Below are 24,699 nucleotides of genomic sequence, written 5' to 3'. Positions count from 1 at the left end.
CTAATTTAAAAAATAAAAAATATTATCAAATTAACTCACTCGTAATTTATAGCTCTATCAAACAAATTAATTGTCATGCATGTGTATAAATAAATAAATATAAGTAAAAGGAATACAAATGACATATATATACATATATGTGAATTTTTAATTATAATAAGTTCAAAGCCTAGGGTTTATTGGCTGCAATACATTCTTTAGGGAGGCCTTGTGGGAATCTCTTAGTATCAGTACAATAATTATAAATCATGTAATTCTTCTGAACCCATTTGAGTCTCTCCTGGCTTGTTGTGTCCAATTCTTGTGAAACCACACTACTACAAATTACACTATTCACGTCGGTCAACGCTACTGTTCATAGCGTTGACCGACGTGAATAGTACCCAAATAACTGACCCGTCTTTTTAAAAATGACACTAATAATATGTTATTTGCGTCTTTTAAAAAATGACGGTAAAAAATTAACTGACGAGAATAAAGGAACAAATTTTAAAATTGCTTTTCATTTTACGTCTGTTATTAACACTCGACTATTGTGTTAGCGAGGTTTTAAAAACGACACAAAATGAAATAGAAGAGACAGCAACCGACGTAATAAAATGTAAAATCCTTAAAACCTAATCAGATGCCTACTGTTCACAACCTAACTCTCTTCAAATTTTCTCTGGCGAAACAGGCGGCTCCTCTGTCCTCTTTAATACTGCGCCCAGTCGAAGAGAACCAAAGGGCTCGAGTGGATTCAACTACACCCCATCTCATCCACTTCAAAAAGTGTAATCCCTAAAAGTTGGTTTCCTCTCACTCGTGATTCTCCCTCCCTCACATTTTTCTCTCGCTATTTTTGTCGATATACCCTAAACGCATACTCCCGTCTCTCGAACCAACTCGCATTTTGTGTCCCTTGCTTCTTGGTCTGCCGCCGCCGCCGGAGTAGCCTTCACAGAGGACCATGTCACAGGTATTAAGGTTCCTTCCTCTTAGTTACTTCTATAATTTGTTTGGGTTCATTTATGAGATTTTTTTTCCTTTTCGAAACCTTAGAAGTAGGAATTTCATTTGCTTCATTGGTGAAGGCACTCTTAGTGGAGTGCACAAGTTAGAATTTTGGATGATTTGCTTATGTCTGACAGTAGCTCTTTTTTTATGGATGGCTCTATTACATTCATGAGTTTTGAAAGGGTACTTCAATCTCAGAGTAATATCGATTAGATATTCTCTCAAGTTTGTGTTGTTTGTATGTTTACATAAGATGAGCTCATTGTATAATCAAGAAAATACTAGTTAGAGAAATTAAATTTAGGTCTATTTAATGATTCAGGTTATATTACGCTTGTTTATTCGTACTTTTCCTATGTAGTTTGGCTTGTGTTGATAATAGCATTAATTTATTTTCTAACTTGCAGGCAATAATAAGAACATTGAGATTAAACATCCTGGAAATATTAGTTTTGGAACTACAGAGGTAGTATATAGTGGTGAGCTATTTGAATTCGACCATCACCTTAAATTTAAATCTATTTGCTGATGTTCCATTATGACTTGAGAAACTATTAGGGCCTTATTTATGAATTCAGTTAAAAAGGATTTGTTGTTGCAGTTAAATGTTTTAAGTTGTAGAGTTCCCAAAACCATAGGGCAGAAAAAGTATTTTAGAGATTTAGAGAACATTCCCAAACCCTGAAGCTCTCCTTCTCTCCTTCTCTGCCATCTCCAACCCATCTCTGATGCCCATTTCTTGTCGTCGATGGCACAGGCGGACCATAGATTCAGTTTAGTACTCTATGGAATTCAATGTTTACTCATTACTCTATTTATTCTCCGCTATTTTGAAATTTCGATTTGATAAAGTATTGAAGAATTTTTTAATAACCTTGGTCCCTTTTTCTTATTGATATTCATGTTGATTGAGGATCATTATTTGGTAGATCATGAGTGCTGGTCCTTCACAAAAGATCATTATTTCATTTTTTTTTTCTTTCTTTTGATTTTAGGTTTGTCCCCCATTATGTCGCTTTTCAATTTCTTGTAAAACCAGAGATTTTAATTATTGTTGAAAAATTACTCAATTAGCCATATATATCGAATATAAATTTTGAGTTGGTTATTATATACGTTTCATTCTACTGTGATATGCTACCTCTGATTTTGTATAAGCCATGCATGCATTTCTCTTGATATGTGCTTAATTTTTAATTTAGTCATTTGTTTTGGTGCGCATTCAATGTTTGAGGTAAACTGCTTTTGCATAAGATTTATTTATCATTGCAAGTATTGTTCTCATCCCTTTGATCTGATTGTAGTTCTTGTATCGTTGTGTGTTTGATGTGAATGAACAGTTGGAGCTTGCTCAGATCGTAAAAGATTCGTCGAATTGTCAAGTGAAAATAAGGTTTGAATTCATTATTTCTTAGTCTAATATACTACATTTCTCAGGTTTCGTCTTTTGATATTACTAAGATTTAAGGTAAACAAAATTATACTAGTGTTTGAAATTTGAATAGTTTATACATTGCTGTCCTATTTGGTAGTTTTTCACTTGTAATTACCATATATTTGCATATTTTTTTGGGGACAATTGGTCCCATATTAGTTAATACATTGTTGGCCTATTTGATAGATTTTCACTTGTTTATATTTGATGCATAAATAATATAAGCTAGCTATATAGCTACTGCATTAATCTGAATCTATAACTACATATTTTTTTCACGGAGTAGTTTTTCACTTAGCTGATCTTAAGATATAGAGTAGACCACATCGAAGAAATACTAAAAGCCTACTAATTACACACATAATTACGCTTCCTCATTATTTTCTTTCAACTATTCGGTTCTTTTCTTTCTTTCAACTTTTGTTCTTTTGCTTTTTGTATTCACCTTAGGTTTTGCTTTTTCAAGACTAATAGAATTTTAAGTGGAGAAACGTATTTCAATAATTGCAAATTTTAAGTTAGAAAAATTGATACCATAGCCATTAGCCGATAATTACTTTATTCTTCCTATTTTTTTTCTCATTACTCTTTTTCTGGAACACAATCAAAACTAGTATTTAGTAATCCATTCCATTACTCTTTTTTAATTTTCTGATATTATTATTATTATTGTTTGTTGATGTTGTAGTAGTTTCCTTCTTTTAATTAAATTCTTGATGAAATACATATACGTTCATGGTGCATATTGGTTACGTGCTCAGGATCATGGTGTTGTTTTTCACCCATGTAAACTATGTGAACCTATACACACATGAACACAACAAACTATTAAAAGATTATATTCTTATTATGAAATACATGATCAATTCTTAGATATATTTATATTTGCTTAGAATTCATTAGTACTTAGTACTTACTTCACTCCTGCCTATAGAGGAAGACTAAGAAAATATAGGCTATCAAAAACAAAGAACCACTGGTGCTCTTCATTATATTTATGAAAAGGGCTCTCATGTAATGTGGTGAGACTTTATTATTAGAATTCTAGCTAGTACCACCTATATATAGTTGTTTAGAGCTTGCATATTCGTAATTTGGTGCATTGCCTTATATAGCTAGAGATTATCAATGAGTAAATTCCTAAATAATAATAATACAAAAATAAGTTTTTTTTTTAATTAATGAGATTTGATTTGAATGCATTTGTATAATTTATCCAGCTTTAAGAAAAATATTACGACGCTATAAGCTGTTCAATGTATTATATATATATTAATTAATGTGATGACTAATGTTTACTGTCTACTTGTTTTTTTTTTTGTGCTGGGATGAAATTATCAATCGGATGGATGTTTTGAATCCCCAGGTATGCCATTCATTGTTTATTAAGATAATAAGCTTATGATTATCGTTAAGTATTTATTCAAAGAAGAGATAGCATTCATTGAATCCACAGGTATGCCATTCATTTTTTTCTCTGTGTTATGTTTTGTATATGTGAAGAGAAGAGATAGATCGACTGAAGTTGGACTGTCTACAAAGAAAAGAGGAGAATTCGAAGGAAATCACTGGAAATGGCCATTAATAATGACTGGAGCTATTCTTGAAATCTCTAGTTGTTCCCAGCCGATACAAGTTAATGGCTCTTCAACTTTGACACTGCATCCTACACTGTGTTTGACGCGCTCTTGGATTCAAGCTACATATGCTTGGTGATCTTGGGGTTTCCTACTGTTTGTAGCTGAAATTTCAGAGTGGAGACTCAACTCAGTGTACTTAACAAGAAAATGACAAAAGGAATATTTTGTATACTAACACAATTTTGGTATTATGTGATTAGTTAAAAGAGTTGATTACTAATTTTATATAAGTTTTAAAAATGTTATTATAACTTTTTTTTGTATTATGTATTTACTATTATATAGAATGATTCTAAAATTTGATAATGTAGGTGGGAAAAATTGCATGAAAATTTACAATTTTTCTTTACCTACACTTGTGCTTCATTTTATAAATGACGCAATATGTTAAAAAAAAAGTATTTTGGCAATTGATATGACATTTTTGAACCGACATAATAAGTTTTTTGTGACAGTTTTAAAATGCCATGAAACATTTAGCGTCATTTTTTAATCGACACATAAAATAAAATAGAAAAGTAAGTATTTAGCGTCGGTTTATAAATGTCGAAAATTGTTTTTTGCGTCGTTTTGAAAATGACGCTAATAAAAACTATTTGCGACTACGGTATATACGTCGGTTTTATAAACCGACGTAAATTCTTTAAGTGACACTTAAAAACCGACGTGAATTATACTTTTTGTAGTAGTGCCAAGACAGAATTAGTAGTGTTGGAGCAAGAAGGTGACGACGAGAATGAGGAAGAACACGACCAAGCGCAAGCTTGATCATCGTTGAACTTTTTGTAGGAAGCCGTGAAAGGAGCTTGGGTCCAATCGGTCTTGACCAGACCACCTCTCGTGGCCCACTCCTCCGCGTTCCATAGGCTCGAGTAGATCTTCATTGGTTGGTTTTTCGGGTAAGGAACCCCAATGGACTCCTTGTTTTTGAACTCTCTGATGGGAGTTCCATCTACGTACAACCTGCATGCATGCATTATGAGTGGATACAAATTATTTATATGTATATATTTGACTCCAATATTATGATGATGTCTTATATAATAAATAAGCTTGTACAGAAACAAAAATGTGAACATTTTTCATCATTATTAATTGGCAAACTTCTTTACAAAATATAATATATATCACTTTTGTTGTGTTACACAGTACCTAATAACAATATTATTTTTATTATAAGGTGCTTTTAGTGCCATCTTTAACTTTTATAGGGTCTATAGTTAAATTTTAATAATATATATTTTATTTGAGATATAAAATGAAATTCAATTAAATTTTTAAACCGTATTTTTAATAAAAATATTTTTAGACTAATGTTAAAAAAAAAATCTTAAGAAAAGAGATCAACAAAAGGGGCTTTGAGCAAAGGCCAGCCGCCCTATCCTAAAAAGGATATCCTGATTATAATGCAAAATTCACAATATTATTGGAGTTAATAAATATTAGCATTTAAAAATAAAAAGAAAATAGTATATATATAAATATTATGTAAAAGAAAATAGTATGTACATATATATTATGTACATAAATATAAATATTATGTATATATATAAATATATACTTACACAATATGTTGAGGGTTCCAAAGAATAGAGTAAGTGTGGAAATGAGCAGTTGGATCAAACCAAACATAAAACTGTTGCTCTCTATTGCCTTTGCCTTGGCTAAAAATATTTGTGTGTGTACAATATAAGGCTCACCACTCACATTCCCCAAAGAACTCAAAATCTATTTCATCCCAACTCGAACCTTCTGATCTCAACTATACATACAAAAATAATATAACAATCAAGATGTTATTATTCATATACATATATATATGCATGTATTTGCATGTAATAATAATAATATATGAATTATTAACTTACATAGTAAGCGGTAACAGTACCAGCAGAATTATTAGGAACAAGTTTGATTTGCATATCGATTTTCCCAAACAAATATTGGCTCTTAGATTGAAATCCAGAGCCTGAGGCTTTGTCCAATGAAAGAGAAAGAATCTCACCATTGTTGATTATTTTACCACGACCATCTCCCCAAGTTATATCAAAATCTTGGTTGAAGTTACCAGCAAATGTAACCAACACAAAATAATTTGTAACAAAAGCTATAATGAAACCTAGGTAATTTTGAGAAAAAGCCATGAATGAAAAACACTGAATTAATTAACACTTAATTATAGTTAATGTTGAGTTTGAATTATGAGATTAGATTTATATAGTGAAGAGAGAAAAGAGAAGTGTTGGAAGGTTATCTTAAAATTATGGAGTAGTTGGTGAATTTAGCGTGTGGGGAAAAGTAACAAAGTTAAAAGATATTAGATGTAACCAGCTGGATCCCAAAAAAACATATTATAACTCTCTTAAACTTATAATTATATTGCTTTAAAAATACTAATGTTGATTTAGTGTATTTTGTTTTGAGAAATAAAAAAAGGCACTAGTAATTTTTAACATTACTTAAAATTTTATATCGTTATTAGAGTTTGTAAAAAATAATTATTTTTAGTGATAATTTTTTAGTTATAACATAAATTTTTGTGATTAAATATGACTTTTAGTCACAACAAAAAATTACTTGTAACTAAAATATAGTATTTAAATACAAATTGTCACTAATTTAATTTTAGTTATAATAAGTATCGTGATTAAAACACATTTAATCACAACAAATTGTAATTTTTGTAACTAATATTTTTAGTCATAGACTTTTTAGTTACCATATAAGAATGAAGATTCGTAATTAGACAACTTTTATACTTTTAACCACAAATTTTATTGTGATTAAAAATTTTGTAGTGAGTAATTAAAGATCACATCTATATATTTAATAATTATTATAAAATATTTAATTATTTATTAGACGTTTTTAAGTGGTGTTATGCACCACTAATATCTTATAATAGTACTCTTTTGTTTTTCTCATCCTAATAATATCATAATATTATATGTATATTGTATATATGTCATTTTCATGGCAAAGTTTGTTATTAGTAGCTAGTGATTCTCTAAGAGCCTCTTAGAAGAATTAATTAAACTGCTTTTTAATGTTTTTCTTTAGAAATGTAGGGTCAACTTTTTTTCCTTTTCCTATTGGCCCTAATTCTTATGTGCTGTAATTGAATACAGAGCAAATTACCAGACATATCTAACACCATCACAACATATTATAATATTATAATAAAGTATTATATTTTAGTTTAATAATTATTATAAAAGAAAAATAAAATATTCAAACAATGGCATCTCATCATAATTTACTACAAAAAAATATTATTATTTTAGTCACAAAAAATTACTTGCCATTAAAAAGTAATATACAGTATTTAGATACAAGTTATTATTAATTTTGTTTTAATTACAATAAATGTTGTGGCTAAAAATACATTTAGTGACAATAAATTATAATTTTTATAATTTAGTTTTAGATATAGAAAAATAATTATTTATATTAAATTATAATTTTTCATTTTTTAATCACAAATTTTATTGTGACTAAAATAATTTTTTTTATAATAAGTCATATATTAAATATCACTAATACTAAATAATAATATTTTGTTTTTTTACTTAATTGAATTAATTGGTTATGTTAAGTTATAGGAATCTAGCTTTTTCTACATTAACCCAAACATGAGTCAAAGCTTCATTTGCCAAATTATAAATCTCTAGTATGGGACCCCCAACTTACAGTTGTAATTCTATTATATATACAACACACGCAACTTGGCATAATAATATATATACATAATATATAAATTTATTATTAATTAATTTTGCTGGTCTAATTTTGATTGCTTTTCATAAGTTAATTAATAATAAGTTGAACAAATTTTAATTTGGTTGTTAGCTGCAACGAATAGGGTATTGAAATTTCAACGCAAGTAATATTATTATTATAGGTTTTGAATAAATGAGAGGAATGTTCTTCCTCAATTGGTTCAGCCAATTTCTTGTAGAGATGTAATATTATATATATACATGCATGTTTTTTGTAGTATTAATTAATCAAATTTCATACAAAAATTCCATAATGTTATTATTAATTTTTTATTTTCATTTGTTTGGATATATAAATGCCGGGGAATATTTAAACTTTAAAGCATAATAATCCACTATATAGACAATGCTTAATTATAATAACACTATTATTATGTATCAAGTTTTTTTTATTATGGAATAATCCCCCTGTACAATTGAAGTTTAATAACATATTACAAAATTACTTCTTATACATACTATTACATGCATATATATATATATATATATATGATTCTATGTTTTTTTTAAAGTATTATTAGTTTTTGAAAAAGAAAAAAAAAAACACAAGATTAATAGCTAATATATAGGAGTCTTTACAAAAATGTTAAATTTTGGGCAAACATATTTACAATTTTACTGTTACACGAATTTTTTTTTTTTTTATAAAAATAGTGTCCTTTTATTAAACAACAAAACAGAATAATTAAAACAATAGTGGAACAACTAAAAAAAAAACATGGAACAACCCTAAAAACTTAATATTGTACACAATATAAAACTTACACGCTATTTTTGAAAAAAAAATTTGCCTCCCTAAAAAAAGTAAAAAAGTTAAAAATTTCAGTATGTGGTGTAAGAACCCCAATATATATTCTCATTTAAGTAAGGGGGGTAAGTTGAAAAATACCACTTTTATTAATCAATTAATCAAATTTACCTCTAGTTTTATTTAATTGAAACATACCTCTTTTTATATATATTGTACCCAAAATACCCTGACATAAGAGACTCACATGGAGAGTATCTTGAAGTGACAGGGGCAAAATTAGTACAATGTTTAAAAAAAGAGGTAAAAATAATAGATTTTAAAAAAGAGGGTAAAAATAAAAAAGGGCAATATAAAAAGGGTATAGAGTGTAATTTCCTCTTCTTTAAGTAAGCCGGTCCTATAAGCAAAGGTGGGTAGGCCCGCGCCTAGTGCTCATCTAACTTAGGGGTCCAAAAAATGCTACTCTTTTTAAAATTACACCTTTTTTTTTATATTAATTTTAGAAAAAACCACATTTTTTTAATAAGGACCTAATTTTTTTTTTTCGTAAGGCCCACTAAAATTCAGAAAATATTATTATATGTAAAGTTTTTGTGAATGATTCTTCTTTCGTTTCTTGTAAGAATTTGTAATTAGTTAGACTAATACTTCATCCTTGATGTTGATGAGTTGTGCCAAGTAATTGAGAGTATATTTCATAATAAAAAAGGAGAAATTTACATAGTATAATAACTTTTATTATTTTTTTACAAAAATACTATCAGGTGGTATTTTTTACTTTTCTTACAGTATTTTTTTTATAAGTTTCATACTGCAATATACTGTATTAAGTTTTCACTGGTGTTCTACTGGTGTTTTTTAGTTGTTCTACTGTTGTTTTGAGTTGTTTTGTTTTGTGTTCTACTCGTGTTTTATAAAAATACAGTATTTTTAAAAAATTTTCCGTGTGGCAATATTTTTGTAAAAGTTATCTCAAATAATAATATTTTTGTAAAAGAAATGCATGCATTTTATTACTATCTTTGAATCTTACTTCCCTCTCTTTCAATATTACTTGTGTTGAAATTTTGTAATTCTAAATGGAAAAACCGAGCGTAGTGCAGGCAAGAAAACAAACATAATGATAAAAAAAATTTTATTTTTAGTGATAAATTTTTAGTTACAATATAATTTTTTTTTTGACTAAATGTGACTTTTAGTCACAACAAAATATTACTTGTGACTAAAACATAGTATTTAGTTACAAGTTGTCACTAATTTAATTTTAGTCACGACAAGTATTATGATTAAAAATACATTTAGTCACAACAAATTGTAATTTTTATGACTAATACCTTTAGCCACAGACCTTTTAGTCACAATATAGGAATAATCATTTATAATTAGTGACAATCTTTTTACTTTTAGTCTCAAATTTTGTTGTGAATAAAAATTAGATTTTTTATAATGTATATGTATATATAAAACTAAGTTCCTCATAAAAAATATATATATGTATATATATTTATTTTTAAAAATTACAATTATTATAAAGAGGCACAATGATATTCCAATTAAAATGACATGGACATGGATGGAATTTTCATAAATCGATCTAAGTTATAATGACAACTGACCGTCAATTATTGAATATCAAATTATGATCAGATCAAATTAGAAGTTATTTTTAAATATTTAATTGGATCAGATTGGATGAGGTGTTCAAAAATCCAATACATGATATACATCTATATCTAATTGAACTGATTAGTATTTTTATTTAGTTTAGATGAATAATTAGATTTTATATTTTTATACGTAAATTATATATATGTATATATGAAAATTAACATTGACCAATCTAATTCAATATATACTGGACCTAAAATATTAAATATATCTACTCCAATTCAAAAAAACTAGGTTTAAAATATTAGATAAACTCAAATTAAACTAATATATAATTTAATAGATAGAACTATATTTAATATTTATTGGATATTAGATGGATTAGATAATTAAAATTAATTGGATCAAATTGAATAATTAAATTTAATATTTAATGTATAATTAAATTAGATTTAAATAAATTTAAAAACATTAACTAAACATCTAATACACTCTATTTTAGTTTTTTTATGTATTTTTATTCACACATATATAGATTCCATGCAGTTTGTTACTATCCACATTCTATTGTCGGGCTCTCTCTCTCTCTATAAAACTTAATTAAATTGGTAAAAGAAAAAATAAAATAGATTTTTCAAAAGAAAAAAGATGATGATGAGTAGAACAAGCTATATATATAGCATTATTTCATAGTGGGGCGGTAATTAATTAGCAGAGAGGTAATTAAGGATATATATATATATAATTCCTTACACAAACCCACTATAAGAAAAGTTGAGTTATTGTATTTAAATGAATATATAGTACTATATATACTCGACCATGTAACCTATATATATATATATATATATATATATATATACGTAATATTGTCATTAGGTTTAGTAAGATATATTATAATAAGTTATTAATTAACTAAAGCTTTTATATGCTTGGAAAGTCAACGAAGAGTAAAGTGCATGTTTTGCCAACTGAGATATATACACTGAATAAGTTGGCCATGGAAGACTTAAACCACAATAATCATAATATATATAAAAGCTTTGTCTCATTCTAGTAATCTAATACACTTTTAGACATATTTATGTAACCCTAGTTGCATGTAAACCAATAAATAATGTCAACTGTGAATCTAAACCCTAAGCAATCAATTTAATTAGCAAAAATCTTTTATTAATTGTTTTGTAAAACTTGATTAATTGTAAAATCTATTCATATAATATGTAATAGAGAAATATTGAAAAGCACAAATGGTACTTATAGTGCGCATTTAAAGGTGATATATGATCACCATTAGTGTAATTAATTATATTAAAAATAATTATTATAAAATTAATGTAATAAATCTCTATTACAAGGTACTAATGTTGCTAAATATATAGAGACCCTATTACAAGGTAATGGTTTTCATTTATAAATATATTATTTTTGATATAATAACGACTGTGACTAAATATATTTTTGGACACATTAACACCCTATTTTATACATTATATAGATATATTTATGAATAAATTATCAAAAGAATGTTATCATTGCAAAATAACTTAAAATTATTTAATTAGGCCTATTACTTTTAAATAACTATTATAATGACATCAATAATCAATTTATCTCTGTTTGAAAAAAAAAAATAATCAATTTATCTCTGTTTAAAAAAAAATAATAATCAATTTATCTCTTTTTTTTTTTAAAAAAAATAATCAATTTATCTCTTTGCAAATAATATTGCATAATTATTATTCATTGATGTTTTCTTATCACCATTAATATATGCTAGACCTTACCATTAGTTGGAGACCCAATTGATCACTTAAAGCATGTTTAATTTAGAATTGATTTATAATTTTTTTTAAAGGTAAATGGAATTACATGTAAATACTGTTAGTTTAGTGATCAGCATAATCAACACAAATGGACTAACTAAACAAAAATAATTTATAATTAATTATTGCATGCCATCTACATATAATATATAAGGGTTTAATTATTTTAGAAATATTTACCCAAAAATTATAAAAAATTTACTTTTCAAATATTTTTTTATAATCTTATTTAGATCGTGATTTTTAAATTATTTTTAAATTGCTAAAACATAATATAACATTGGGATAAAACATAAAAATAACATTGTTTTCTCCTTAGTAAATATATATATATACTAGATGAAAGTTACGTGACGAGCCACGTAAATATTAGTTTTATTTTAGTTCTAGTGGTTTTTGCTTAAAAATTCGGTAATTAATTGTAAATTATTTTATAAACGATATATGTTATGAAAGTAAACTTGTTAAAAATGTCATAATTGTGTAAATAAACCTATAATATACACATTGTTATTCAAATGTTATAATGGGAATTTCAACTCATCCCGCTATACATCTCTCACACACTCACACACCCAACCACTTGAGCTATACCAAAGTGGCTACACATTATTGTGCTCAAAAGTCATGTAATCATAAAGTTGGACATTATAATTAAAGAGAGAAGACAAAGGGAGAAAATACCATATACAAATAGATATAGCTTATTAATGCTAATCAAGATTGATAAAAAAGAATCATGCAATCGTAACAAGTGCTCCTATTAGTAAAGCCTCATTCTTTCCACTAAACTAAACCGGATTTTCCACATAATATTGCGAACAAAGACAAATATACAATGAAGTAAGTAAATGTGAAGTAAAATGGGCTCACTATCACTGCACAAAAAAAGTCACAAACCCATACATTCTCTTCTGTTTGTCTGAATTTCTTTCGGATTATATATGATATGTATATATACTTCATGGTCATAGTTTGTGTGTTTGCAAGGAAATGGGAATCTCATCTTAACCCTTCTAAAATTGAAATTTCTATCGATCAAGTAGCATCCATCTATGTTTATTAACATCATATATGGTGTCCCATCAGCTTTCCGTACATTGCACAGTAATACCTTTGCCTCAGCATTTGCAACTTATTGCTATATAGTAGTCATATTAATGTTACAACAATATATAATAAACAATTTCAAAGTAAGGTAAAGGTAGTAATTTAACAAGAAAACAAGGGAGTATAAAAACTGGTTCTAAATGTGATTAGTAAGGCCAGGAGGTCCACTTTGCTGTGTCATTAGTAGTACCTAATCACAATTTAAAAATTAGTTCAGATTAAACTCTATTCATAATTAAAGTAATTATAGTCTAGCAGATTGAGCAAACTATGCACCTTCATTGGAGGGTATCTTGAGAAATGAGCTCTATTGCAAGTACCCACAACATGATTTTTCCACAACTTCACTCGGCAAATCACAAAATCTCACCATCTCTGCCATGAATTATCAAACTAAGCTTTTAATCAGCATATAATTAAAACAATAGTACTAAACTTGTTTCTGCATACATCAAATTACTCTTCAGTGGCTGACATTTTTCAATACCCCAAACAACTGCAGGACTTCCCAATTCAAGAAGACTAAAAGATTACGAACCTATTGACAATTCAAATTTCAAATACTTGTCTTCTCAATAGCAGAGTAAAAGATTCCAAAAGACAATTCATATTTCCAATATAATTTACTAACCCATTTTTATTTAAACTTCTTGCTAATATCTTTTTTATTTAACTTTTCCATCACAAAATAATTCATAAATAAGATTTTTTTTTTCATTTCCTTTTTTCCTATTTATTAAGAATTTTGTTGGCTGAATTATGAGTGATATTATATATAGTGAAGGATTTTCACAACCATTTCTATCTTACAAAAAACTGAAAAACCATCATCTAAGTAAAATATTTCAATGAAGAAAAACAAGCTTATTTATCACACTGTCGTGTATTTATGATCAATGAATTATCTACACAAACTTATTACCAATTGTACTCTGTACATATATATATTATAAGGTTGTCCTAGTTAAACTTTGTAGTAAACCAAATTGTGACATTAAAACTTAAAGAAAGAAAGAAAGCATAATACACCAGTACATGAAAAGTTGTCTCTGCAACACATTTCGTTAAAGAAGAAAATAAAGTCGAGAAAATAGTTAAAGAAGAAATTCACTAACCAGCCATCGAGTTGTAGTCATTGTTGCAAGCCGATTGTAGTGGCGGAAGAGGAAGAAGAATTTCAGAATCATTCACGTCATTTAACCCTAACGTAAGCCACCACATTGACCCAATCTTGGAACGGTATCCTCTCCCCCTTCCATGTCGTACCGTATCTCAACACCCAGATTTGGTTTGTCGATCTCTTCACCCACAAATCGCAGAGAAGTAAGAAGAATTAATTACAATAAAAGAGGATCAATAATGGTAGAGAATGGTATTTGAATTCATGTCTTTGATTTCATTCAGGGATTGAAAATAGTTTATATATGTCAATTCATGAATCAAGAACATGATAAAATTCATGTTTATATGACTACAACAACTTTATTTATAAAGAGGTTAGATGAATTGTGATGAAGTTCGTACTTACCCCACCACCACCCAACTTAAGAGATTGGTAACAAAAATGATGAAGTGATTGTTGCTGGTCCTAAGATTTCTCACTGCTAACAGTCGGTGGGAGTGCGATTTAGAGAAAAAATTGGGAGAGAGAGTGAATGATAGCTAGGTCTACGAAAATGGGGATGAAGAATCACAATTCTAATTTGTTTATCGCACACCCATTGTTACAGTTGGAAAGAATCATTCGAATGAAGAAAGGGGATGAAGAATTTTGGAATCGCAATTAACCCAATTCATAGTCCTTCTGGAATTGAAATTGATAAGAAATTAAGAGAAAAAGTGAAAAATGGTTATAGAATGGGGAATCACACCTTTTGATAGTCCTTCTGGGAAGGGATAAGAGAAAAATCGGAAAATAGTTATACAATAGTTAACGTTTGCCGTAAACTTCCGTTAAAAAAAAAATACAATCGTTAAAAAAATCGTTAAATCAAGAAATGCCGTTAGATAGACACTTTTAATATATAAAGATATATAATGTAAAAAAGTGTATACCACATGAAATTCTTGAAGTATCTGATATTTCTAACAAAAAAAAAAGGATATAACCATCTTTATTTATTTATTTAATCATAATTTACAATTAATTAATATTCACTTAATGGTGACAGTGCATTCTGAAGGAAGGCCCTGAGGAAAGCGTTTAATGTCAGCACAGTAATTATAAACCATGTAATTATTCTGAACCCATTTCAGTCTCTTTTTGCTACTCAAATCAAGCTCTTCAGAAACCCATTCATTATTCTTGGAACTAGAACTAGAATTATTGCATGAAGAAACTCCATTGGACCAAACACAGCCATCAACTTTAAACTCTCTCAATGTTGCAACAAATGGGCCTTCGGTCCAATTAGTCTTCACAAGCCCACCTCTTGTGGCCCAATCTTCAGCATTCCAAAGGCTTGAGTACATTCTCATTGGTTGGCTCTTTGGGTACCCAACAACACCTAAACCCTCCAAGTTTTTGAACTCTCTAATAGGTTTACCATCAATTGAAAATCTAAACACAAAAAATAAATAACATCAATTGATAAGAGTAGGGAAATTTACAAAAATATTGGAATTTGAATTAATTTTTACAAAAATACTGTTGCACGGAATTTTTTTTAAAAATATTGTGTTTTTATAAAACACTAGTAAAACACAAAATAGAATAACTTAAAACAACAGTAAAACAATTAAAAAACACCAGTAGAACACCAGTGAAAACGTAACACAGTATACTGCAATATGAAACTTATAAAAAAACACAGTAAAAAAGTAAAAAAAAACGTCTGACAATATTTTTGTAAAAAAATAACAAAAATTAGTATATCATGTAAATTTTCCTAAGAGTAAATAATATTATTTGAGTCTTTAAAGTCACGTGGCACTAAACGACTTACACAACATGAGATGGGTTCCAAAGAATGGAATATGTATGGAACTTAGCTGTGGGATCAAACCATAGATAGAATTGCATCTCTCTATCACCTTTTCCTTGACTATAAACATTAGTGTGTACTATGTAAGGCTCACCACTTAGATTCCCCAAGAACTCAAAGTCCAATTCATCCCATGTTGACCCTTCTGACCTTAACTATATATAAAACACAAATATAAGGAATTATATTTAGTTTCAAATTTTTAAATTATACTTCATATCTTGATTAAATCATGTGTTGTCAAATGGCTCGGAATGTGAATTCAAGTGAAATGCAAAGTATTGCTCGTAAGATTAATTATTACGTACATAATAAGCAGTGACGACACCTGCAGAGTTACCAGGAACAAGCTTGAGCTTCATATCGAATTTGCCATAAAGGAATTGATTCTTGGATTGAAGACCTGAGCCTGAAATTTGGTCAAGTGATAGAGTAACAACTTTGCCTCGGTTTAGTATCTTTGCACGCCCATCACCCCAAGTAATGTCTACATCTTCATAAAAGTTGTTACTAGCACCAACTACATTAATATTAGTATTCAATGAAGAACTAATAATAGTAATAATCAAGACAAATAATAACATTTTTGAAAGAGTGTAATTTTGGTATTGAGAAGAAGAAGAAGATGATGATATGTTATTATTAATGTTGTTAATTTATGGGGTTGTGGGTGGGTAGTATTTATATAGTGTGATTATTATGAAAGTGGTCATAAGTAATTAAGTAGTAGAGTTGTGTGGGGAATCTTTCTCAGTGGTGGGGAGCATACATATATAGCTGTGGAGCACTAGAGCAGAAAGTGAATTAAGAAAATTGGAGTTTTGTTCATGTTATTATTATTATTATAATTATATTTATAGTTAAATCATTTTCAAGCCCATAACGTGTAATAAGGGATATAATAATTCTTATTATTAATTTAGTAGTAAATTAGATAGATAGTTGGATTTGCCTAGGTTATGTTCACCTACCCCATGCTTTTTTTGGCAACTATATCTAATGCAAAATACATATGGTAAGCCAATATATGCTAGCTTTTTGAGGGGATTTTTCAAAAATATTAGATTTTGACTAAAAATTAACAATTTTACTGTTACATAGAATTTTTTTAACAAAAATACTGTCTTTTTTATAAAACAACCATAAAACAACAAAACAGAATTATTAAAACAACATTTGAACAACTAAAAGACAATCATGAAACAAGAGTGAAAACTTAACACAGTACACAGTTTTACTTGTACAGTATTTTTGAAAAAAAAAAAAAATTCTGCTCCACAGTAAAAAAAGTTGAACATTTCAGTATGTGGTGTAAAAACTCTTTTAAATTTTATTTATTGGCTTAATAATATTCATTCAGGGCTGGTTCTAGGCTAAAGCAAGCTGGGCCTGCAATTTTAATTTCAATTACTAAAAAGTTATTTTAAAACATGATTTCTAAAAAATTTAGGGGTCATTAATTATACTAAAATATAAGATTTAAAATTGTATAATTTTTACTATAGTTAACTAAGGTATACATTTTGGTCAATATTGAAAAATATTATGATCTTAAGCTCCTAATTGTAATCTTTTTATAAAATAAAGAGTTCAAAATAAAACTACTAAGAACATAAAATCTAAACTGATAATTTGTCAAAATTAGTATACTTTTAAAAAAAATTTACTTTTAATATACACTGAGCATATTTACTTTTGATTTGGGGTAAGTTGAAAAATACCACTTTTATTAATCAATTAATCAAATTTACCTCTAATTTTATATTTAATTGAAACATACCTCTTTTTATATGTATTGTACCCAAAATACTCTGACATAAGAGAGTCACATGGAGAGTATCTTGAAGTGACAGAGGCAAAATTGATACAATGTTTAAAAAAAGAGGTAAAAATGATAGATTTTAAAAAAGAGGGTAAAAATAAAAGAGAACAATATAAAAAGAATATAGTATAATTTCTTCAATAGATTTCGCATCCTGCATGCGGTTCGGTCCTACATATAGATAGGTTAGGTCCATGCATAGTGTCCACTTAGTCCATAAGCCCAAAAAAATTCTCTTATAAAATTACACATTTTTTTTTTTGCTGATTTTAATATGTTTTACTAAATTTCAGAGCCGAGAAATAAATAAGTATGATATATATTGTGAAGTAAGATCACTTTTCAATTAAATATGCATGCATGCATGCATGTTTTGGCGTTAAAATTTCTATGTAAATTACCGATATAGATATTTGCGTTTTTTTGGGTAAAACCTCAGCCAAGTGATATTTAATATTTATATATGAAGATTATATAATATATCATACTGATTTCAAAATCAATACCAACTAATTAATAATTATCAAAGACCTATCTACGAAGATAAGGGATTTATTAATTTTGAGACTATGGCCTCACAATATATAACTAACTTAGTTATTACCAAGCTATCCCTTATTAATTATAAGAGAAATTTATAGGAAGTAATATTTTTGGTAAAATTTTTACACTTTTATTTTTAAATTTATATATTTATATATATATATTATCTTTATAAAAACAACACGAAAATAACAGAAGAATTATATAAAAGTAAGAGAACTATAACATCCAAGTAACATTAAAATAATATACAAATAACAAAAAACCAACAACAAAATAATAAAAATATAACATAGTGTTTTTTGTAAATAAAATCTTGAAAACTGTAAAAAAAATATTCAAGATTCTGTACAACTATATTTTATAATTTTTTCATTATTTTTTTTAAAAATAATCCTTAATCATAAAGCATAGGTTTCTAGTTTTTGGTTAAAACTAACAACTTGTTAACTTTACCTAACTAGCTATTTCTTTGGAATATTGATATGAACGCAGCGAGCTATAGATTGCTAAATTTTTAGTTGGACCCTAAGCACAGATCTAGTCCAACCACAGAAGATGTAATCACTCAATTTTAGCTCTACTGCATAATTTAATTAATTAGCATAATCTTTATATTAACTTAACTTAATAAGTTCATTTTATTTACATAAGCATATAATTGATTTTATATATTAAAAAAACTATAGGGATTTAATATTTATAATACAAATTAAGAAGTTGTGAGACTACATGTAAACTATAAGGATCAAATATGAACATGAATTGTGTTGTTGTCAACTCTATTCCCCAAATTGTCAACTTTAACCATCTCTCACATATTAATACACCAAAGACTATTATGTGATTCATATTTCATCATATACATAAGACTTTCACTCAAAGCTATATAAATTTATGTATGAATATATACAATTAATTTCTGATGCAAATAAGTGACACATCACAAAATGGTAGTAAATTAAAAGTTAAAACCAAACAAGTGTTAAATATTCCATGGTTTTGGTGTCAACTTGTCATTGTGATGACATGCACATGATTACACTCTCTCCTAAATACCACTCCTTCTCACTGCCACCACCTCTTTTTTTCTTCACAACATGTCATTTTTTCCCTATTTAAATTAATTACTATACACATTTTCTCTCTTTTTTAAGTCTCACCCAAAAATCCAATGAAACCCACCAAAACAATGTTATGTATTTATATATCTTACACCTAAGCTATCCAGCTAACTACCTCATCATCACTTGCTAGTCCTACTCATATATAAAGCTCAAAACCCCATAACTCATTTTTCAGAATATATACAAAAGAAAACAAACCAATTGTGAGGCTCAATATGACACTTACAATAAATATTGTTGTGTTGTTTAGCTCAATTTTGGCTTGTGCTCATTTGTCTTATGGTGGTAATTTTAACCAAGATTTTGATATCACTTGGGGAGATGGTAGAGCTAAAATTCTCAACAATGGAACCCTTCTCACACTTTCTCTTGATAAAACTTCTGGCTCTGGTTTTCAATCCAAATTTGAGTATTTATTTGGTAAAATTGATATGCAAATTAAACTTGTGCCTGGAAATTCGGCTGGAATTGTCACGGCTTATTATGTAAGATTTTTTTTTATTATTATTATTATTATTTGTTGTTTTTCAAAATGTTTTTTTTAATATTAGTTTTGATGATCAATTAATATAAATATTTGCAGTTTTCTTCAAATGGGTCAAAATGGGATGAGATTGATTTTGAGTTTTTGGGAAATTTGAGTGGTGATCCTTACATTGTTCATACCAATGTTTACACTCAAGGAAAAGGAGATAGAGAAGAACAATTTTATCTTTGGTTTGATCCAACGGCTGATTTTCATACCTACTCAATTCTTTGGAACCCTCAACGTGTTGTGTAAGATTAATTTAGTATTTGTTATTATACTTAAAAAAAATATTATTTATTATATTTCAACTTAGTGTAATTACTAATTAATATAAGATACAATGAAAAGAAAATTGTCAAAGTCACATAATTAACTTTTGCACCTAAGTATTACTTGACCTACTAATTAACTTGCCCTTTGTAGTTTGTACATTAAATTAATGAAAATTTTACATAATTGATTATAAAAATCTATCAACACAAGTTTTTTTTTTTTTTGAATTTATACTTTAAAATTTTTTATTTACAAAAACACATATCTTCAATAAAAATAATAAACTTTTTTTTTTGTTGTTTTATAATTTAGTTATAGTTTTATTACAGTTATCATGAAATTGTTTTATAAGTGTCGTGAGGTTGATGTTTTGTTATTTTTTTAGTTGTTTTTTTTTTTTTTTTTTTTACTGATAAAAATGTATTTTTATAATTTTAAAACTTTATAGATATATTTTTTGTAAATATAATTTTAAATTGCAGAATTTTAAATAAAACATAAAAAAAAAGGTATTGTTAAAAATTCTCCTAAATTAAAAGGGATTATTTTATAAAAACAACAAAAAAAATTACAAAAATACAATTTCACGGAATTTTAAATATTTTTACGATTTTTTTTATTTTATTTACAGAAAATACGGTCTTTTTATGTTGTAATTTTGTTAATTTGTTGTTGATTTTTTGTTATATGTAAGTTATTTTTTGTTGTTATTTTGATGTTACTTTTATGTAATTTTCTTGTTGATTTTATGTTGTTTTCGTGTTATTTTTTGGAAAACCGTAAAAATGTAAAAAAGAAAAATATTCTTTGAACGTAAAAATGTAAATATTTTACAAAAAATAGTGTCTTATATAATTATTCCAAATTAAAACTCCTCTAAGCCATGATTTTTATTTTAGCAATTTAGTCCCTAAAAAATCTTTTTTTAGAGATTAAGTCCTTCAGTTTTAAAAATGCAATAACAATTAATCCCTATAAGTTCATTTTTTATAATCAAATTCTATGTTTTTTAATAGAGATAAATTTAGTATTTTCCAATATATTATACATCTCTAACAATCATTATATACATATAACATAAACACTTTTTTTTTTTTATGAAAAATGAAGATTATTAGTAAAAGCTTATAACTGTTGTAAATTAAACACTACTTTATTATATATATGAGATATGATTTTGTTCCGTTATTGTACTTTCACGGATTGTAATCCGTGATGTACGGTAGCCGTCAGATGAGAGAGTTATTTGATCTGACGGTTGAGATTGATCTAGGAGTAATTAGGGTTAAAAAGTAGAAATGTACCCTGATACTCATTTAATGTACCCTGAGACCCATCTAATGTACCACAGAATACATTCCGTGAAAGTACATCACGAGACAAAATCATATACTTATATATATATATATGTACTAATTATATATTTTATTTATGATTGTAGATTTTATGTAGATAAAGTTCCAATAAGAGAGTTCAAAAACATGGAATCAAGTGGAATACCATTCCCAAAGAATCAATCAATGAAAATCCATTCAAGTCTTTGGAATGCAGATGATTGGGCCACAAGAGGTGGTTTAGTGAAGACAGATTGGACTCAGGCCCCATTTACTGCTTCTTACAGGAATTTCAATGCTACTCAGGCTTGTTTATGGGCCTCAGGCCATTCTTCATGTGGCCCATTGGGTTCAAAATCTAGGCCCAAAAATTGGCTCAATCAGAATCTCGACGGTACCGACAAAAAGAAACTGGAATGGGTCCAAAAGAATTATAGAATCTATAATTATTGTACTGATAAGAAGAGATTTTCCCAGGGTCTCCCTCCAGAATGTGCCAATACAAAATAATTATTACAATTTTTTAATTAATTTTTGTATTCAAAATATATGTAAAATATTTTTAATTATTTTTTCATGACAGTGTTTGGTATGCTTACAATATCATCCCTTTAAAATTTTGTAAAATTTTGAATAATTTACAATATCAAAATTATGTTTGAAGTTTATTAAACATGCGTGGTAAACTGAAAAATCAAGAATTTTTATTTTCGGTACTGTAAATAATTTATAATTTTTCAAAATTTACATGGATGATACTGTAACTATAACGAATACTGTTATAAAAAGTATTTGAAAAAAATAATTTAGCATGTGAATTTGAACGTAAAAATTGATTAAGAGATTGTAACAAAAAATTGTAATTAGCACTCTTCTAAAAATTATTGACTAGTTATAATATATATTATTGGTGTATATTATAATTTATAGTAATGTTTTTGTTTATTTTTAAAATTTTTTGGATTATTTAGTATATCGAAAATAAATTTTAAATAATTGATTGTACGTGTATAATAAAATAATACACATTTTAAATTCTACTTTTATAAATTAAATTATTTAAAATTTTCAAAACAATAAATTTACTTATAACTATAATGTACACTATCATATAAAAATTAAGTTATAATTTTCCTAATATTAAAAATTATGGCTGTTTATCAAAGGAAATATGGTAATTTAAAATATATATATATATATAAAAAGGTATGTATATTTTTGCAAAAGTTTTTTATTTTTTTAATTGTATTTTTTATATATTTTTTTTATTATTTTGTTTAGAGAATTTGTTTGTAGTAAGAATAAATAATTGAATTAACATGTTTCCAAAATGATAGGTTGAATTTATAATATATTATCCAAGATAATCAAACTTAATTGAATATGATGCTTCAATATTTATGAAGCTATTATAAACTTGATTTAATTTATAATTAAAACACAGTATTTAAATATAAGTTGTCACTAATTTAGTTTTAGTCACAATAAGTATTTTGACTAAAAATAGATTTAGTCACAATAAATTATAATTTTTGTGACAAAAATTTTAAGCAACGGATTTTTTAGTCACAACATAGAATAATGATCTATAATTAATTATAATTTTTTGTTTTTTACTTTTAATGAAAAATTTTGTTGTAACTAAAAATAAGAATTTTTATAATGAATAATTATTGGTGCTACATCATAATAGAGATCTTTATAGTTTAATTTATATGAGATCTTCAGTGAACAACTTTGGTGGCTCTGATACCAAACCGTAATGCCCGTACTCAAAAATTTACTATTTTGAAATAAAATTTATTTATTCTATTTATAAAACCTTGTAAATCGGGATCCCGAGTTTAAAACTACTTGCTAAAAATACATGTATCGTAAATAAAATTACATAACATTTTTTTACAAACTACAAAATCCCAGAGCAACCATGAAACACAGTTCAAAATGTTGAAAGACCAAAACCTTCAAGGTTGCACTGCCGCAATATGACAATCCTTGCCAAGCTCATCTCACTGTTCCTTCAGCTTAGCTTTACCTTTACCTACACAAGGTAGCAAACTGATGAGTCGACAGACTCAGTAAAATATGCATAACATATATATAAGCAATGTATACCGACTTTATGCTTAAGTCGTCCTGAACCCAATTACCAAGCTCATCAAATGGTTAAGAACATTCTCAACGGAAGTACGACCACTGTACCATATGCACTAGAGTAGCGAATCCATACTCGTGTTGGTAGAGACATTACTGTACTTCTGGGAGTTACTAAGTGTTGTACCACATGCAGGACGTACCCTCTGGTACTCGTGTTGGTAACACTGTAACTATCCTAAAACCTTACACTGTACTAACACTCTTAAAACTATTCACTTCTCAGTGTTAGTAGTGTATACAAATAATAACAAGCATTCAATCACATATATATATATTATACTATCTTACCTCGTTTCTGAGCTCAGGTGTGCCGGTCAGCTTGAGAGGAATTGCAGTTCGACGTTTTACAGGGCCCTATAACACAATATTTGTAACTCTGGTGAGAGACACACTAAAACACTTTTCGAGAACTTAAAATCAAAACTAGAAATATCCTTATTGATGTATAGGATGGTGATACCCTAAAGATCACAAAAAAAGGACAAAACTAGGGTTCTAAAAATGACCCAACCGGCAGACCGATTCCCCAACTGGAATTTCGGTTCCCTGGGGATCAAACGGTCGACCAGTTCAGTGCTGGGAACCTCAAAAATATCCTCAAGACCTCAAATCACACCCAAACTTCTCAATATTCTTCAGAATACCTGTATACATTCCAACATAACCAATTCAAGCACTAGAACACAATAAATGGCTCAAAAATTAAAAACACCATTAAAAAAAAAAGATTTGAGTTCTTAAACTCAAATTTCACTCAAACACCAATTCAAGCACCAAACCTAGCT

The 24,699-nt window shown here is 27.5% G+C and overlaps 2 protein-coding genes, 1 long non-coding RNA gene and 1 pseudogene across 5 annotated transcripts; 2 read left to right on the top strand and 2 right to left on the bottom strand.

Moving 5' to 3' along the window:
• Positions 1-634: 634 nt before the first annotated feature.
• LOC115712182 (uncharacterized) lies at positions 635-4,311 on the top strand. Its single transcript, XR_004010798.2, has 4 exons — positions 635-958; positions 1,404-1,475; positions 2,337-2,389; positions 3,935-4,311. It is a non-coding gene; the product is annotated as an uncharacterized LOC115712182 (long non-coding RNA).
• A 365-nt stretch (positions 4,312-4,676) lies between these two features.
• LOC133029096 (probable xyloglucan endotransglucosylase/hydrolase protein 21) lies at positions 4,677-6,291 on the bottom strand (annotated as a pseudogene).
• A 6,844-nt stretch (positions 6,292-13,135) lies between these two features.
• LOC115695630 (probable xyloglucan endotransglucosylase/hydrolase protein 23) lies at positions 13,136-16,932 on the bottom strand. Of its 3 annotated transcripts, none has more exons than XM_061116892.1 (6): positions 16,438-16,932; positions 16,091-16,284; positions 14,674-15,705; positions 14,261-14,445; positions 13,422-13,520; positions 13,136-13,335 (listed from the first exon to the last, which is right to left on the bottom strand). In XM_061116892.1, exons 1-3 carry the CDS (start codon positions 16,711-16,713, stop codon positions 15,300-15,302), a joined length of 876 nt encoding a protein of 291 aa, XP_060972875.1. In that variant the 5' UTR covers positions 16,714-16,932; the 3' UTR covers positions 13,136-13,335; positions 13,422-13,520; positions 14,261-14,445; positions 14,674-15,299. The 3 variants fall into 3 exon arrangements, with proteins under 3 accessions (XP_060972875.1, XP_060972876.1, XP_030478542.2); XM_061116893.1 differs by having other exon boundaries at positions 13,422-13,538; positions 14,261-14,443; XM_030622682.2 differs by having other exon boundaries at positions 13,422-13,538; positions 14,261-15,705.
• A 2,533-nt stretch (positions 16,933-19,465) lies between these two features.
• LOC115695631 (probable xyloglucan endotransglucosylase/hydrolase protein 23) lies at positions 19,466-22,423 on the top strand. The gene is made up of 3 exons (XM_030622683.2): positions 19,466-20,106; positions 20,205-20,398; positions 21,865-22,423. Exons 1-3 carry the CDS (start codon positions 19,837-19,839, stop codon positions 22,265-22,267), a joined length of 867 nt encoding a protein of 288 aa, XP_030478543.2. The 5' UTR covers positions 19,466-19,836; the 3' UTR covers positions 22,268-22,423.
• The last annotated feature ends 2,276 nt before the right edge of the window (positions 22,424-24,699 follow it).

This window comes from Cannabis sativa, chromosome 6 (genome assembly GCF_029168945.1).
Source record: "Cannabis sativa cultivar Pink pepper isolate KNU-18-1 chromosome 6, ASM2916894v1, whole genome shotgun sequence".
NCBI classification, from domain to species: Eukaryota; Viridiplantae; Streptophyta; class Magnoliopsida; order Rosales; family Cannabaceae; genus Cannabis; species Cannabis sativa.
Note: the sequence above shows the minus strand (reverse complement) of the source record. Positions and strands in the feature narration are given on the sequence as shown.

Excerpts from the sequence above, each read along its gene's own strand:
- LOC115695630 (XM_030622682.2), bottom strand. The coding sequence starts at position 16,713 with ATGTTATTATTTGTCTTGATTATTACTATTATTAGTTCTTCATTGAAT. Across the intron at positions 16,285-16,437 it reads GTGTCGTCACTGCTTATTAT|TTAAGGTCAGAAGGGTCAAC; the intron begins GTACGTAATAAT and ends TTTTATATATAG. Across the intron at positions 15,706-16,090 it reads TGGAACCCATCTCATGTTGT|ATTTTCAATTGATGGTAAAC; the intron begins GTAAGTCGTTTA and ends TTTTGTGTTTAG.
- LOC115695631 (XM_030622683.2), top strand. The coding sequence starts at position 19,837 with ATGACACTTACAATAAATATTGTTGTGTTGTTTAGCTCAATTTTGGCT. Across the intron at positions 20,107-20,204 it reads GAATTGTCACGGCTTATTAT|TTTTCTTCAAATGGGTCAAA; the intron begins GTAAGATTTTTT and ends AAATATTTGCAG. Across the intron at positions 20,399-21,864 it reads TGGAACCCTCAACGTGTTGT|ATTTTATGTAGATAAAGTTC; the intron begins GTAAGATTAATT and ends TTATGATTGTAG.